At 43.6% G+C, this 18,077-nt stretch overlaps 2 protein-coding genes across 2 annotated transcripts; both read left to right on the top strand.

Moving 5' to 3' along the window:
• The first annotated feature begins 1,651 nt into the window (after positions 1–1,651).
• Positions 1,652–17,700, top strand: LOC132591149 (zinc finger protein 665-like). The gene is made up of 6 exons (XM_060268917.1): positions 1,652–1,861; positions 1,965–2,091; positions 2,859–2,918; positions 3,486–4,466; positions 14,509–14,515; positions 15,089–17,700. The coding sequence occupies exons 1-6, from the start codon at positions 1,763–1,765 to the stop codon at positions 16,803–16,805; spliced, it is 2,991 nt and encodes a 996-aa protein (XP_060124900.1). The 5' UTR covers positions 1,652–1,762; the 3' UTR covers positions 16,806–17,700.
• On the top strand, positions 10,055–14,782 carry LOC132591243 (zinc finger protein 621-like). Its single transcript, XM_060268877.1, has 5 exons — positions 10,055–10,112; positions 12,001–12,059; positions 12,767–12,944; positions 13,067–13,193; positions 14,190–14,782. Exons 3-5 carry the CDS (start codon positions 12,870–12,872, stop codon positions 14,324–14,326), a joined length of 339 nt encoding a protein of 112 aa, XP_060124860.1. The 5' UTR covers positions 10,055–10,112; positions 12,001–12,059; positions 12,767–12,869; the 3' UTR covers positions 14,327–14,782.
• Positions 17,701–18,077: the final 377 nt, after the last annotated feature.

The following is an 18,077-nucleotide window of genomic DNA, read 5'->3' as shown; positions in this document are numbered from 1 at the left end:
GCATTCCTGACAGATGGCTGTCAAGCCTCTGCTTATAGACCTCCAAAGAAGGAGACTCCACCACACTCCTTGGTAGCAAATTTCACTGCCGAACAGCTCTTACTGTCAGGAAGTTCTTCCTAATGTTTAGGTGGAATCTTCTTTCTTGTAGTTTGAATCCATTGCTCCGTGTCCGCTTCTCTGGAGCAGCAGAAAACAACCTTTCACCCTCCTCTATATGACATCCTTTTATATATTTGAACATGGCTATCATATCACCCCTTAACCTCCTCTTCTCCAGCCTAACATACCCAGCTCCCTAAGCCGTTCCTCATAAGGCATCGTTTCCAGGCCTTTGACCATTTTGGTTGCCCTCTTCTGGACACATTCCAGCTTGTCAGTATCCTTCTTGAACTGTGGTGCCCAGAACTGGACACAGTACTCCAGGTGAGGTCTGACCAGAGCAGAATACAGTGGTACTATTACTTCCCTAGATCTAGATGCTATACTCCTATTGATGCAGCCCAGAATTGCATTGGCTTTTCTAGCTGCTGCATCACACTGTTGACTCATGTCAAGTTTGTGGTCTACCAAGACTCCTAGATCCTTTTCACATGTACTGCTCTCAAGCCAGGTGTCACTCATCCTGTATTTGTGCCTTTCATTTTTTTTGCCCAAGTATAGTACTTTACATTTCTCCCTGTTAAAATTCATCTTGTTTGTTTTGGCCCAGTTGTCTAATCTGTTAAGGTCATTTTGAAGTGTGATCCTGTCCTCTGGGCGTATTAGCCACCCCTCCCAATTTGGTGTCATCTGCAAACTTGCTCAGGATGCCCTCAAGCCCATCATCCAAGTCATTGATAAAGATGTTGAATAAGACTGGGCCCATGACAGAACCCTGTGGCACCTCACTAGTCACTACTCTCCAGGATGAAGAGGAGCCTTTGATGAGCACCCTTTGGGTTCGGTCAGTCAACCAGTTACAAATCCACTGAATGGTAGCATTGTCTAGCCCACATTCTACCAGCTTCTTTACAAGAATATCATGGGGCACCTTGTCAAAGGCCTTGCTGAAATCAAGGTAGGCTATATCCACAACATTCCCTTCATCTACCAGGCTTGTAATTCTGTCAAAAAATGAGATCAGATTAGTCTGACATGACCTATTTTTCAGAAACCCATGCTGAGTTTTAGTGATCACAGCATTCCTTTCTAGGTGCTCTTAGACAGTTTGTTTAATGATCTGTGCTAGAATCTTTCCTGGTATTGATGTCAGGCTGACTGGGCGGTAATTGTTTGGGTCCTCTCTTTTCCCCTTTTTGAAAATAGGGACAACATTTGCCCTCCTCCAGTCTGCTGGAACTTCGCCTGTTCTCCAGGAATTTTCAAAGATTATTGCCAGTGGTTCTGAAATCACTGAAATCACCTCTGCCAGTTCTTTTAATACTCTTGGATGTAGTTCATCTGGCCCTGGAGACTTGAATACATCTAAACTAGCCAAGTATTCTTCTACTACCTTCTTACTCGGTATTTCTAACTTGTAAAATCTTTGTAAATGTCTCCTACTCTAAATAAATCTGCCTTTCTATGAGCCGCTCTCAGACCTCCAGGTATAGGGCAGTATATAAATTCAATAATAATGATAATAATAATATAATTTCTGCATTGTTCTCCTTAAAGAGCTGCTCCCTGCATTGACGTGCATCGTGGCAACATCTAAGAGAGGCCCAGAAGTGGCCCAGTTTACACCTCCTCCTCCTCTGTCCTTTCCACTGGCAACGCAATGGCCTCCGAGACAACCTCTGAACAGTCTCTTCTTAAAGATGGAATGAAAAGAGGGGCCAGCCAGCTTCCTCAGGTAGCGAAGGAGCAACGGGAGCAGGTAGGAGGGAAGAGGCACAGATGGGACAAACCAGCTTCCCTCTGTGTTGAGTGGGGATGATGGATATCTAAGGAGAAGCTCTGTTTTCTTCTTCTTCTTCCAGGCCCTCTTGACCTTTGAGGAGGTGGCTGTGTTTTTCACGGAGGAGGAGTGGGCTCTGCTGGATCCAGGCCAAAGAGCTCTGCACAAGGAAGTCATGGAGGAGAATTATGAGATGGTGGCCTCTCTAGGTAAGGGCATATTTTTATTCCTCTTGGCTGTTAGATGTTGGAGGTGTGAATCTGCTGTTTGAGCCATCATTCATGCCATGTCTTCTTTTTTGGCTAACCCTTCTATGTCTTCCATGAACACGGTCTTAACGGTACATTCGTAAGTGACTGCGGAGTCCAATTTTGGATCTACACATCCTTCTACATTGGAGACATACCTTCTGGGCTGGTTTGTCCCTTTCATCCTGAGTTTGTGCTTCTTCAGGTTGTAGTTTATAGCAGCACTATACTTTTGTCCGTAGGTAACTCTTCAGAAAGCACATCAAAGTGCAAGTAGATAAATAGGTACCACCCCAAGTGGGAAGGTAAACGGCGTTTCCGTGTGCTGCTCTGGTTGGCCAGACGCGGCTTTGTCATGCTGGCCACATGACCTGGAAGCTGTATGCCGGCTCCCTTGGCCAATAACACGTGAAGAGTGCCGCAACTCCAGAGTCGGTCACGACTGGACCTAATGGTCAAGGGTCCCTTTACCTTTTTAACTCTTCAGAAGCTGATATTGTGGTATGAAGTACCCCCAAAAACCTACATAGAGAAAATCTACAATGAGAATCACAGGTGAATAATGGTGGAATGAGGTTTCCTGGTTGACGTCATTTATAAGCTTTTAATGGGCCACCAGATACTTTACTGTCTTTGTTTCACAAGATTAATATATTTTGAATATTTTGAATATTTTTACAGTCACATATGACATAAACCACTTCTGTTTTACTTATTCCACATAACAGAGACTATCTCCTCACTTGGAACGGAAAAATACAGGGATGTTGTCCTGGACCAATTAAGAGGTGCATGCTTCCACTTTGCTCTGAGACTGTACCTTTTATGACTCCTTTCTATGTGTAGGAATATAAAAAGTGTCCTTTTGGATCAGAACGAGAGCCCATCTTTTCCAGCATCCTGGTGCAGGTTTAGGTGATGTGAACAGTTGATTGGAATGTATCACAAATCAGGGAGGAAGGAGAAAAATTAATACAGAGGCGTAGCATTTTCAGGGGGGGGGAGCGATGGAGAAAGTGTGTCTCTCCAGATGTTGCTACACTACAACTCCCATCATCCCTGGTCATTGGACATCTTTGCTATCTGAAGGACCATAGATGTTTCACCTCAGCATAGAAGGTTCTCTTGGTGCTCAGGGTTACATGGAAGTTGAAGGTAGAACTGGATACTAAGGGTTCTTGAGCCTATTTGCAGATTTCCTTTCCTTTCCTAAAAATGTAGTACATGGGAGAGGGATGAATACTGGAGGTGCTAAAAGAAGAGAAGGTGCTGATTTAGTCTTGCTGTGTGTTAATTTCTCTTGTTCTCTTCCTTCAATACCTAACAATATTCTCTTTCCCCCAACTTTAAACCAGGTGATGGAGGAGGCAATCAGAATATTGAAGGGCCATCTGCAAAGTACTTCAGTGTGAGTGAACACCTTAGCACACATCTACAAACTAACACAGGGGATAAACCTTTTAAATGTATGGAGTGCGGAAAGAGCTTCAGTCGCAGTGCAATCCTTACTAAACATCAACGGATTCACACAGGGGAGAAACCCTTTAAATGTTTGGAGTGTGGAAAGAGCTTCAGTGAAAATGGAAAACTTACTATACATCAACGAACTCACACCGGGGAGAAACCCTTTAAATGCATGGAGTGCGAAAAAAGTTTTGCTTATACTTTCAGCCTTAGAAATCACCAGCTAATGCACAAAGGGGAAAAGCCCTATACATGTATGGATTGTGGAAAGGGTTTTAGTGATAGTAGAATTCTTAGAAGACATCTACGAACTCACACAGAAGAGAAACCTTTTAAATGTATGGAGTGTGGAAAGAGCTTCAGGGAAAATGGAAAACTTACTAGACATCAACGGACTCACACAGGGGAGAAACCATATAAATGTTTGGAGTGTGGAAAGAGCTTCAGTCAAAAGGGAAAACTTACTATACATCAACGGACTCACACAGGGGAGAAACCATATAAATGTTTGGAGTGTGGAAAGAGCTTCAGACGGTGTTCACACCTTACTGTACATCAACGGACTCACACAGAGGAGAAACCCTTTAAATGCATGGTGTGCGGAAAGAGCTTCCGTCAAAATGGAACACTTAATATACATCAACGGACTCACACAGGGGAGAAACCCTTTAAATGTGTGGAGTGTGGAAAGAGCTTCAGTCAAAATGGAAAGCTTACTAGACATCAACGAATTCACACAGGTGAGAAACCATTTAGATGTATGGAGTGTGGAAAGAGCTTCTGTCAAAATGGAACACTTACTAGACATCAACGAATTCACACAGGTGAGAAACCATTTAGATGTATGGAGTGTGGGAAGGGTTTCATTGAGAGTAGAGATCTAAGAAATCACCAACAAACTCACAGGGCAAAAACCATTTAAATATTATCATACTCATGATAATATTTTATTCTCTTGTTAATTATGCTGTTTTAAATGTGTATTTTATATTTGACGTCACTTAGGAATGTTTTTAAAAATGTTTTAAGATTATTAATTTTTGTTAACTTTGTGTTATGTATGTATTCTGTAGTTAATCTCCATTAGAAATCTTTAAGATAATATTTTAGTTTCCTGTTAATTATGTTGCTTTGACTGTATACTTTATATTTGTCTTTTTTCAGAAATGTTGGATTCTGGATTGTTTTATTGATGTTTTAATATGCTGTAAACGGCTTTGAGATTTTTCTTAAAATATAAAGCAGTAGAGAAATGAAATAAATAATAATAATTAATAAAAATGTATGGAGTGTTACAAAACATCAGCAAGCTCACAGAGAAGTAGCTGTTTTAATGGAAGAAGTGGGGAAAGTATTTCAATTATAATGGAGTTCTTAAAAAGCACCTATCATACTGTTACAGGGGACAACCCATTCAGATGTATGGAGTGTACCATGTTTTCCCCCCAGAGTTCACTTTGTCCCTCATATCAGCAAAGATAGGGAAATATCAATTGTAAATGTATATGTAAAATGTATATTTGATGCTCTGGTGTTTGTATGGAATGTTGTACATATATGTATTAAAGCAGGGGTCCCCAGACTACGGCCCGGGGGCCGGATGCGGCCCAATTGGCCTGCCAATCCGGCCCGCGATGACCCCCGCCGCCCGCCCTTACGGCACGCAGCGCGGCAGCACTCTTCCGGGTTGGGAAAAAAGCGCCGAAAATCCTTTGTGCGCATGCGTATGGGCCTCTCCCGACCCGGAAGAGGTCATTTCTGGTGCACTTCCGGGTCGGGGGAGGCCCATACGCATGCGCACAATGGATTTTCGGCGCTTTTTCCACCCTGGAAGCGCGCTGCCGCGCCAGTAAGCACCCGTGCGCATGTGCACGGGCGCGCACTCCCCCGCCCGCCAGCCCGCACAGGCGCGTTCCCCCGTCCTCCGGCCCGCCGCGCGATCGGCGCGGTGGGAACCGGCCCAAACGCCGGTAAGTCTGGGGACCCCTGTATTAAAGCAATGAAGGTAATGTCTTATAATAGTAAGTATAATGAAAGATACAATGTACTGTTAGGGATGTGCAGAATGTGACTCTCGAAGGGCTCATTGAGAGTGAACATGTTCTGAGAGTCCGTTGATACTTGGTCTTTGGCAGAGAGAATTGGGAATGGAAAGTTGTGAAAAGTGGAGCACGACAGTGGTGTTTAGGAAGCAGGATTGGCTCTGGAATCCTAGAACTGTGGAGTTGAAAGGGCATCCAAGGTCTTTTAGTCCAACTCCTTGTTATAAGAACAGCAGCATAAATCACATTTTTATAGTCTTAGAATATTAAAGTGTCAGGTGTGACTTCAGCCTGAACGTAGCAGAGTGTTGCGCAATCTGGAAGCTTCTGGCGGTAGTAATGACTAGACATCTGGACGCAGAATAACTATTTACAGGATTTATTAAATAAAAGAAATCCAGAGTTTCTATGTACAACTTTAGAACTCAAAAACAAAGTAAAATGAATCCTTTCCTCTCTGTCTCTTTCTCACAACTGTTACAGTATTTCTCCTCCTACACTCACCACACCACATACTGTTCTAGCTTTCTCTGATAACAGGACCCAGTGCTAATCTTCAACCAATGAGAGAGCAGTTGCTATGGCTGAGGCAGACCTTGGCTTTCTGCCCAGTGTTAATTGCTTGTCCCAGAGATAATAGTGTGAAGAAGAAATCTGATGGTTTCTCATGCTACCAATTTAGCAAAACCCGAACAGTCCCCCCCCCCCCGAGTTCACTTTGTCCCTGCTGAGTCAGAGGGAGGTTTGTTTTGGCTTAAAGCAGGCTCTCCAATTACAGCAGCAGTCAGTGAATCTCAGCCTGTGTTAAGCAACAAAGCTGTGCATGATAACTGTGCATTTACTGCATAGGAAAATGGGACATGCTGGATGGAAAAGTATTTTGAAAATGCCTATGCTAGCTGATGGGTGCAAGCTAAAGAATTGTGATAAGTGTCTGGATTGCAATGTTTGCAAAAAGATTTAAACTCACAGAGTGTCATATCCCGAGAGTGATAGAGTGAGTAATTGGTCCATTCTCCTTAACGATAGTGGATGACGCAACGCGTTATTCTTGGTGTTGCAATAAAGGAACAATGAAAACACAGAAAGACTGGAAAGTCATTGTTTTACAATAGCTTTTCTTTTTTATAATATTAATTCCCCCAAAATGACAAAAATAAAACAACCACAATACAAATTCATACCAAACACAGAAAAATGACTTTCCCCCTAGTCCCTTCCCTGGTTCATTATTTATCATCATACAACATGTCCATTGTAAATTTTAAAAAGAATTAAAATTACTTATTGTCCATTCATAATATTACAATTAAAGGTAAAGGTAAAGGGACCACTGACCTTTAGGTCCAGTCGTGACCGACTCTAGGGTTGCGGCGCTCATCTCGCATTATTGGCCGAGGGAGCTGGCGTACAGCTTCCAGGTCATGTGGCCAGCATGACAAAGCCGCTTCTGGCGAATGAGAGCAGCGCACGGAAACACTGTTTACCTTCCTGCTTGGAGCGGTACCTATTTATCTACAGTGGAATCTCGGTTTATGAACACCTCAGTTTACAAATTTTCAATTTACGAACGCCGCGGACCCATCTGGAACGGGCGTTCCACTTTCCATTACTTTCAATGGGAAAGTTCGCTTCAGTTTATGAACGCTTCAGTTTAAGTACACCGCGGACCGTTCTTAAACCAAGGTGTGCTTTCCCATAGCAGCGGGGAATTCAATTTACAAATGGAACACACCCAACAGAAAGTGGAACATGTTTTGCTTCCAAGGAAAAGTTCACAAACCAAAACATCTGGGTTTGCAGCGTTCTTAAACTTAAAAGTTGTTCATAAACTAAGCTGTTCTTAAACCAAGGTACCACTGTATTTCTTTCCAGGTTTTTTCATAATTATCTTTATATATATTAATATTCCTTGGTGTTAACCAAATCCCTAAATATTTCACTATGTTGTTAATATTAATACCTATTTCTTGTTGAATTTTTTTCTTTGTCATGTTTCAGGATATTTTAAACTAATAGTTTTGTCTTGTTTTTATTGAGTTTCAAACCAGCTACTTGTTCAGACTCTTGTATCTTACGTATAACCTGTTCGAGTGACTCCAAGGGTCTTCTAGTCCAACTACCTTTTAAAATAACACATAATTTTATAATTGCAATAAAGGAACAATGAAAACACAGAAAGATCGGAAAGTAATCCTTAAACTATCCTAAGTTGTTTATATTTATATATAGAATCATAGAATCATAGAGTTGGAAGAGACCACAAGGGCCATCCAGTCGAACCCCCTGCCAAGCAGGAAACACCATCAAAGCCTTCTTGACATATGCCTGTCAAGCCTCTGCTTAAAGACCTCCAAAGAAGGAGACTCCACCACACTCCTTGGCAGCAAATTCCACTGTCGAACAGCTCTTACTGTCAGGAAGTTCTTCCTAATGTTTAGGTGGAATCTTCTTTCTTGTAGCTTGAATGCATTGCTCCGTGTCTGCTTCTATGGAGCAGCAGAAAACAACCTTTCACCCTCTTCCATATGACATCCTTTTATTCATTGCTTTAAAATTCATGGCTCCATTAACGGCAAAGTGGATAAAATCCCTGGTGGCTGGCGGAATAAAGGAGATGCTGAGGGGAAGAACCAACATGGGGAGGGAAGGTGGCACAGGGAAATGTGGGCATGGCCAGTGGTTTCAGGTGAACCATTTCCCTGGGGAGGGAGGAATCTCTCTGCCCAGGTAATTGGCCCATCTTTCAGAAATCCATAGAAAGAGCAAGAAGTAGGAGGCCGAAAGCAGAGTTCATTTGGAGCTTCTCCTCCCTCTGCCAGCATTGAGCATTTGCCTATGACATAAAGTAGCCACAGCAGGTCCTGGAAGCTGCCCACAGTTGGACGTCACCCCCAAAGTTTCCCTCCTCCATCACCTCCCGAGACAGACGGATGCCAACAGCGTCTCTTTGCCTGCCGAGGATTTCACCCGGGACCTTCTGCATGCAAAGCATTGTATTTGAGACCTTTAAAAAACATAAATCATTTTTTTCCAATACAGCTTTGTCATACAACTACCATAATATCACAGAATGATGACCTGTGTCTAATCAAAGACATCACCAAAAAAGACACCTTTGACACCTTCTGGTCTCCCTTGAATGAAGAAGAATAGGGTATTTTAATGCCATCATCATCACGGTGGTATTTGTGGGTGGGGATATAATGATTGGAAATGTCTAGCCAAGCAAATTGGTAGTTGGGTTCCAATTGAGGGTATTGAGCGAGGCAACATGGCCGTGATGTGAGATTGAGGATTGGAGTGTGAGATGTCTTTGATTAGACACAGGTGGAGTGTGAGGCGTTCTGTATGGTTCTCCACCTCCATTTCCATCCTCTCAACAACCATCCTGCGAGGTAGGCTGGCCTGAGATGCAGGGACTGCCCCAAGGTCTCCCAGTGACGGCATCTGAACACAGCTCTCCCAGCTGCAACACAGGAGCCACTGCAGCACCTTGACTTGTGATCAAGACGTTTTGATAGGCCTCCCAAGTCCCCAACGTGAGGCTGGGTTGATTTCTTCGCCTCAAAGAGGATCTTGAAATGCAAAACTGTGTTCAGAGGAGGGGGAGACACCCCCCCTTGCAGTTGGATTCCCTGGATCAACCTGCCCAACACTGCAGATCCCCAGAGGGAAGGTGTGGGGAGGGGAAACTTTCCATGTCTTCATCTCACCCCCCCTCCCAACCAAATCCTTTCCTTTTCTCCCGTCCCTGCTGGTGGTTGAATGTTATGCAACTTCACACCCCCTCCCCTCTTTATCATTGCACCCAGAGCCCCCCATCTCCCCCCCCCCTTTGGCTCTCTGCTGTGGGGAGGAGACCACTGTGAATTATTCATATCTGCAGCAAAAGTTCTCTCTCTGATCTGGCTGGCAGAGACTCTTTGCTTCATAGTGGGGGTGGGGGGTGGGGTGGAGAGGGCTCTTCCCATTTCTGTGAACTCAGTGGATTTAAGCAGAGGTCTTTAGTGGAGGTCTTTAAGCAGAGGCTTGACAGGCATATGCCAAGAATGCTTTGATGGTGTTTCCTGCTTGGCAGGGGGTTGGACTGGATGGCCCTTGTGGTCTCTTCCAACTCTATGATTCTATGATAAATAAAACTATAAATAAAACATGCTCTATTTAGAAGCAAAACATTCAAATAGCTCCCTTTCTACCAGTAGGAAGGGTGGGGGGTCGGAAAAGGCTGAGGGACACTGGGCTCCATGAAGGGGGGGGGAATCCCTTCCCACTACATTTCTAGGTCTCTGCTTCCAGGGATTGGGAGGGGGGTAATATACTGCGCCTCCCCCTCCCCCTGGGTCAATGAACTCTCTTCCTAGAGAGGCAGGAAGTGACGCAGGAGGGCTGGGGGGTAGAGGCAAGGTTGGAGGGGTGGGGTCTCCATGCACATCCCCGGAAGAGAAGGAGACCTGCAAAGGAGAAGGAAAAAAGGTGCAACATTGGGGGGGGGTGCAGGGAGAGAGAAGAATTTGCTTTCCCTCCCCCTGAATCTACAAACGGCAGTAGGAAGGAGGGGAAGATGGGGGGCATGAAAGCAAGGAAGGTCTCCCCCTTTCCCTCTGGGAACCAGGAGAGGCAATCTGCAAGCAGCTGCAAGGGGTGTCTCCTTTCCCCCCAGAAAAGCTTTGCATTGCAGGATGAAGCCCAGAACCCTGATCATCCAGCCCCTGCCTCAGTCGGGATCATGAAAGCATAGGAGCCAAATCAGAGGGGCCCGAGGGGTCTTGTCCCCGTCCCCCCCCCCCGCCATAAGATATTTGGAAGAGCTGCCCCCAATATTTTATTAAAGTTGGCATCCCTGTATTGGGGGGGGGGAGATATGGAGGGTGGAAGAGTCTGCTTTGCTGCAGGGGAAGCAGCTGGAGAACAGAGTCGCCTCTGGATTGGGAGAGAGGGGGGAGATTTCGAGTTGGGTGGGGGTGAGAGATGGGGAATGTCAAGGAAGAGGCTGGTGTGAGAAGGAAGGGGGAGCCCCCCCCAGCTCCCCTTTCAGAAATCCTACTCTGGCAGGCTGAGGTTGCTTTGGCAGAAAGGAAAGAGCCTTGTTGGGTTTCCCATGTTGGGGGGATGCAGTTGGGGAGGGTTTGCTGTGCTGCTCTTGTGACCCAAAACTGGAGGGAAGAGGCGCATTTTCCATTTCCTGAAGCATGAAAAAGCACCTCATCAGTTTTCCTCCTGCTTGGCAAGGGAAATGGGCCCATGGATGGCAGGATTTGAAACTGATCAAGGTCTCAGGAGACCTTTAAAAAGCTTCAAGGGAAAGACTGGAGGAATTAAAGAAATGCCCCCTCCCCAGCTGGACTTGGGGGAAAGAGTGGGGGGTGAGTTTTTGATGCTGTTTATTTCCAGAAAGAGGCTTCTCCAGATATCCTCTTGGGACTTTGTAGGAAAGCAGAATCAAAGGACCCAGGAGTGGGAGATCTGGCCTGTCTTGCAGGATTGGCCCAGCGCAGAGGTGCTGAGGGACTTTTTCTGCCAGTTCTGCCAGCCTCACTCCTGCCTGGCCTCATCCCCATCCAGGTTGCCAGGAGGCCCTTATAATACTGTAGATGATCTAAAGCCCACCACCTGGGCAATGCTCACACAAGAACCCTGCAAGGTGGGCCAGGATGACAGCCAGTTTACTATTTGGATAAGCGGTGGAGACCATTACCCAGCCTGAGGGCCACATTTGCTCCTGAGCAGCCTTCCAGGGGCCACTTTCCATTGAAGGGCAAGGCCAGAGGCCAGAGTTGGTGGAGCTATGGAGCTGACTCTGAGCTTTGTCCAGGAGCTGCCTGCCTTCCAGGGATTTTTTCCAGCCACACAAAAGCCCCCCAGGAGGCAGCTAGGAAGTGTTGGAAAGGGTGTGGCGCTGGGGAAATTCCTGAGGGCCAGAGAGAGAGGATATGAGGGCCAATTTAGCCCCTGGGTCTGAGGTTCCCCACCCTGCAGTCTGGGTGCTGGGCTTACACCAGGGAGACCCAGTCTCTCATCCCCATGCTCAGGAGGGATGCCCTGTGGCCGGTTGGACCCCCTCATTATTTCTCCTCCTGTCCTTCCTCACAGTGTAGGGAAAATAAAAGGGGACACACACAAACACACACACAGGTTCCAAAGAGGAAGGACTAGGGGGCCATAAGCCACTGAACTTCATATTTCTGTCCCCTAAACTACAATCCATGTTAGCGCATAGAGTGCTCTAAATATTTCCATGTGCTCTACTAGGATGGAGCTTCTGCAACCTGGTGCCCTCCAGATGTTGGTTTTATTCTGACAGCAAATTATGCCCATAATTTACGAGTTTCCCTTATTTTCTTTATTCTAAATGTATCAAAAGGTCAGAAACTGGTTTCCTGGAGGGCTGTTCGGAGGAAAGGAAAAGTGAGGTCTGCAGAGGTATTGGCCTTAATGCTTTCTGCGAAGCTTCATAAGAGTTTGGGATTTGATCCTAGAACTTTACAAACCAAAGCTGAATGTCCCCTTTAAGACTGAGGCAGCTTATAGTATTATATAGTTCCTATAGAAAGGATTACATTCTTCCAGTTCCCTGCCTTGCACTTCCTAGAAGGGACCCACAGGAGAGCTGGCTCCTGCTTGCTTTTCTTTAGACTATACACACACACACACACACACACACACACAGTTGCATACGCAAATACTTACTCCAAGATTCAATATTTTCTGTTTCTGTTGTGAAAATCTCAAGTGTTCCAGAGCTTTCCAGTTTTGAGCAATGATTTTCTGAGCAGCTATTAAAACACAGAGGATGAGTTCCTGATATCTCCAATCAGCATTTTAATCAATGAAAATGGTTAACAGTCCCAAATTTCCGCTACATGGTGCATTTTTCCCACTAACTACTTCATATATTTTTCATAATATGTGTTTGGATTTTGCATTTTTAATAATAATTTTATGAGTATTAATTTATTAGTATTGGTATTTGTAATTTGTAAAAGGTATGCTATCTGATTAAATGTCTCCCATCATAAATAAATCCGCCTTTCTATGAACCGCTCTCAGACCTATTGGTATAGGGTGGCATATAAATCCAATTTATTATCATCTTTATAATTATAATTTATCCATTGTTCTCCTTAAAGAGCTGTTCCCTGATTTGAAGTGCCTCGTGGCAACAGCTGAGAGAGTCCCAGAAGTGGCCCAGTTCACGCCTCCTCTTCCTCTGTCCTTTCCACCATCAACGCAATGGCCTCCGAGACACCCTCTGAACAGTCTCTTCTTGAAGATGGAGTGGAAAGAGGAGCCAGGCAGCTTCCTCAGGTAGGGAAAGAGTAACGGGAGGAGGGAGGAGGGAAGAGGCACAGATGGGACAACCCAGCTTCCCTGTGTATGAGTGGGGATAATGGGGATCTAAGAGAAGCTTTGTTTTCTTCTTCTTCCAGGCCCTCTTGACCTTTGAGGAGGTGGCTGTGTTTTTCACGGAGGAGGAGTGGGCTCTGCTGGATCCAAGCCAAAGAGCTCTGCACAAGGAAGTCATGGAGGAGAATTATGAGATGGTGGCCTCTCTAGGTAAGAGCACATTTTTCTTTCTCTTGGCTGTTAGACGTTGAAGTTGTGAATCTGCTGTTTTATTCACGCCGTGTCTTCTTCTTGGCTAACCATTCTATGTATTCCATGAACACGGTCTTAACAGTGCATTCGTAAGTGACTGGAGTCCAATTTTGGATCTACACATCCTTCTACGTTAGATTTCTGGGATGGTTTCTCTCTTTTGTCCTGCATTTGTGCTTCTTCAATGTCCATTATGCCTTTGGTAAAGGAATAGAGTAGTTGCTTTTGAAGACAATAATCAGGCATCCGAACAACATGACCAATCCAATGAAGTTGATGTTGAAGATTGTAGTTCATAGCAGCACTGTACTTTTGTCAGTAGGTAACTCTTCATAAGCAGATATTGTGGTATGAATTCCCCCCTAAAACCTGTCTGCATCCTGAGGGGGTAGAGAGGCCAGCTGGCTAGCCCCCAGCTGGCTCATGGCCTCCCAGCCGACATGCTGGATGATCCCCCGATCTCTGGAGCAAACGTAGCCAGCGACCGAGGCTTCAGAAGTGTGGACACACGATATTAGCAGAGCGTACTACGCAACAGAAGTGGCGACGAGAGGCTTGTGAAAGCATAATTGCAAGCAGGTTTATTGAGCATAAATCAGGACAAAGAAAAACATGTCTTCTCTCTTTCGTATCCTCAGACAGAGTCACAAAAGCAAAAGCTATACATAACAGAAGTTCCCAGCAGACTGCTGGAACGGAAACAGACATGTGACATGTAACAATCTCACATGTCTGCCCTTAAGGTGGACTGGAATATCCCAACAAAACCTATGTAAAATCTACAGAGAGACTCACAAGGTAATAATGGTGGCATGAAGTTTCCTGGTTGACGTCATTTATTAGCTTTTAATGGGCCAGCAGATACTTTGCTGTCTTTGTTTCCCAAGATTTTGAATATTTTTATACAGTCACATATGACATAAACAGCACTTCTGTTTTACTTATTCCTCATAGCAGAGACTCTGATTCTCAAGTCTGAGTTCATCTCCTCGCTTGGAACAGAAAAATACAGGGATGTTATCCTAAACAAATTGAGAGGTACATACTTCCATTTTGAGACTGTACCTTTTATGACTCCTTTCAGTGTGTAGGAATATAAAAAGCACCCTTTTGGATCAGAATGAGGGCCCATCTTTTCCAGCATCCTGGTGCAGGTTTAGGTGATGTGTACAGCTGGTTAGAATGTATCAGCAAGATATTACAGAGCAGGGAGGAAGGAGAAAAATGAATACAGAGGCATGACATTTTCACTGGGGGGGGGGATGAGATGGAGAAAGTGTGTCTCTCCAGATGTTGCTGCACTACAACTCCCATCATCCCTGGTCATTGGATATCTTTGCTTGGGTTGATGGTACTTAGAGTCCAACCACATCTGGAGGGCCATAGATGCCTCACCTCAGCATAGAAGGTTTCTCTTGGTGCTCAGTGTTACATGGGAGTTGAAGGTAGAACTGGATACTAAGGGTTCTTGAGCCTATTTTCAGATTTCCTTTCCTTTCCTAAAAATGTAGTAAATAGCAGAGGGAGGACTGGAGGTGCTGATTGGTCTTGCTGTGTGTTAATTTTTCTTGTTCTCTTCCATCAAAACCTAACAATATTTTCTTTCCTCCCCACTTTAAAACAGGTGATGGAGGAGGCAGTCAGAATATTGAAGGGACATCTGCAAAGTACTTCAGTGTGAGTGAACACCTTAGCACACATCAAACTAACACAGGAGAGAAACCTTTTAAATGTATGCAGTGCGGAAAAAGCTTCAGTAAAAATGGAAACCTTACCGTACATCAACAAATTCACACAGAGAAGAAACTATTTAATTGTATGGAGTGTGGAAAAAGTTTCACTTACAGTTGCAGCCTTAGAAATCATCACCTAACTCACGAAGGGGAAGAACCATATAAATGTATGGAGTGTGGAAAGAGGTTCAGTAAAAATGGAACCTTTACTTTACATAAACAAATTCACACAGGGAAGAAACCATTTAGATGTATGTACTGCGGAAAGAGCTTCAGTGAAAATAGAAAACTTACTATACACCAACGAACTCACACTGGGGAGAAACCATATAAATGTTTGGAGTGTGGAAAGAGCTTCAGACAATGTTCACACCTTACTATACATCTACGAACTCACACAGGGGAGAAACCTTTTAAATGTATGGACTGTGGAAAGAGCTTCAGTCAAAATGGAAGACTTACTGGACATCAACGGACTCACACAGGGGAGAAGATCTTTAAATGTATGGAGTGTGGAAAGAGCTTCAGTCAAAATAGAAACCTTGCTATACATCTACGAAGTCACACCGGGGAGAAACCCTTTAAATGTATGGATTGTGGAATGGGTTTCAGTGATAGTAGAATTCTTAGAGGGCATCTACGAACTCACACCGGGGAGAAACCCTTTAAATGTATGGATTGTGGAAAATGTTTCACCACGTTTGGAGTTCTTCGAAATCATCAACGGACTCACACCGGGGAGAAACCATATAAATGTTTGGAGTGTGGAAAGAGCTTCAGACAATGTTCACACCTTACTATACATCTACGAACTCACACAGGGGATAAACCTTTTAAATGTATGGAGTGTGGAAAGAGCTTCAGTGAAAATGGAAAACTTACTATACATCAACGGACTCACACAGGGGAGAAACCATATAAATGTTTGGAGTGTGGAAAGAGCTTCAGTGTAAATGGAAGTCTTACTGTACATCAACGAGTACACACCAGGGAGAAACTATTTAAATGTATTTATGGGAAGTGTTTCAGTCAGAGTGGAGCTTTTTCAACACATCAGCAAACCCATACACGGGAGAAACCATTTAAATGTATGGAGTGTGGGAAGGGATTCAGTCACAATGGAACACTTACTGTTCATCTACGAACTCACACAGGTGAGAAACCCTTTAAATGCATGGAGTGTGGAGAGAGTTTCAGTCACAATGGAATACTTACTGGACATCAAAGGACTCACACAGGGGAGAAACCCTTTAAATGTATGGAGTGTGGAAAGAGCTTCAGTCAAAAGGGAACACTTACTAGACATCAACAGACTCACACAGGGGAGAAACCTTTTAAATGCATGGAGTGCGGAAAGACCTTCAGTCAGTGTTCATGCCTTCGTCAACATCTACGAACTCACACAGGAGAGAAACCTTTTAAATGTATGGATTGTGGGAAGGGTTTCAGTGAGAGAGGAGTTCTTACAAAACATCAACGATCTCACACAGGGGAGAAACCCTTTAAATGTATGGAGTGCGGAAAGAGCTTCAGTCAGAGTGCAAACCTTACTAGACATCAACATACTCACAGAGAGGAGAAACTATTTAAATGTATTTCTGGGAAGTGTTTCAGTCAGAGTGGAGCTTTTGCAACACATCACCAAACTCATACACAGGAGAAGCCATTTAAATGTATGGAGTGTGGGAAGGGCTTCAGTGAGAGAGGAGTTCTTACAAAACATAAACGAACTCACACAGGGGAGAAACCCTTTAAATGTATGGAGTGTGGAAAGAGCTTCAGTCAGGGTGGAAACCTAACTAGACATCAACGAACTCACAGGGGAGAAATCATTTAAATGTTATCATACTTATCATACTATTTTACTCTCTTGTTAATTATGCTGTTTTAAATGTGTATTTTATATTTGACTTCACAGGAATTTTTTTTAAATATTTTAATATTTTTATTTTGTGTTAATTTTTTGTTATATATGTATTCTGTAGTTGACCTTCATAATATTTTAGTTTCCTGTTAATTATGTTGCTTTGACTTTATATTTGTCTTTTTTTCACAAATGTTTCATTCTGGATTGTTTTATTGATATTTTAATATGCTGTAAATGGCTTTTTAAAAATATAAAGCAGTATAGAAATGAAATAAATAGTAATAATCATGTATGGAGTGTTAGAAAACATCAGAAGCTCACAGAGAACTGTTTAAATGGAAGGAGTGTGGAAATTGTTTCAATTATAATGGAGTTCTTAATAAGCACCTATTTAGATGTATGGAGTGTACCATGTCCCCCCCCCCCCCGAGTTCACTTTGTCCCTCATATCAGCAAACTCAAATAGGGAAATATCAATTGCAGTGGAATTTGCTACCAAGGAGTGTGGTGGAGTCTCCTTCTTTGGAGGTCTTTAAGCAGAGGCTTGACAGGCATATGTCAAGAATGCTTTGACGGTGTTTCCTGCTTGGCAGGGGGTTGGACTGGATGGCCCTCATGGTCTCTTCCAACTCTGTAATTCTATGATTCTATGTATGGAGTGTACCATGTTTTCCCCCCAGAGTTCACTTTGTCCCTCATATCAGCAAACTCATATAGGGAAATATCAATTGTAAATGCATGGAGAATATTTGGTGTTCTGGTGTTTGTATGGAATGTTGTACATATATGTATTAAAGCAACGAGGGTAATGTCTCATAATAGTAAGTATAATGAAAGATACAATGTACTGTTAGGCATGTGCAGAATGTGACTCTCGAGGGCTCATTGAGAGGGAACATGTGCTGAGAGTCCATTGATATTTGGTCTTTGGCAGAGAGAATTGGGAATGGAGAGTTGGGAAAAGTGGAGCACGACAGTGGTGTTTAGGAAGAAGGATTGGTTCTGGAATCCTAGAACTGTAGAGTTGAAAGGGACTCCGAGGGTCTTCTAGTCCAACTCCTTGTTATAAGAACAACAGCATAAATCTCATTTTTATAATTGCAACAAAGGAACAATGAAAACACAGAAAGACTGGAAAGTCTATCCTACATTGTTTATATTGTATAAAGTCATTGTTTTACAATAACTTTTCTTTTTTATAATATTTTATTAATTTTCCAAAAATAACAAAAATTAAAAAAC

This window comes from Zootoca vivipara, chromosome 2 (genome assembly GCF_963506605.1).
Source record: "Zootoca vivipara chromosome 2, rZooViv1.1, whole genome shotgun sequence".
In the NCBI taxonomy this organism is placed as follows: Eukaryota; Metazoa; Chordata; class Lepidosauria; order Squamata; family Lacertidae; genus Zootoca; species Zootoca vivipara.
Note: the sequence above shows the minus strand (reverse complement) of the source record. Positions and strands in the feature narration are given on the sequence as shown.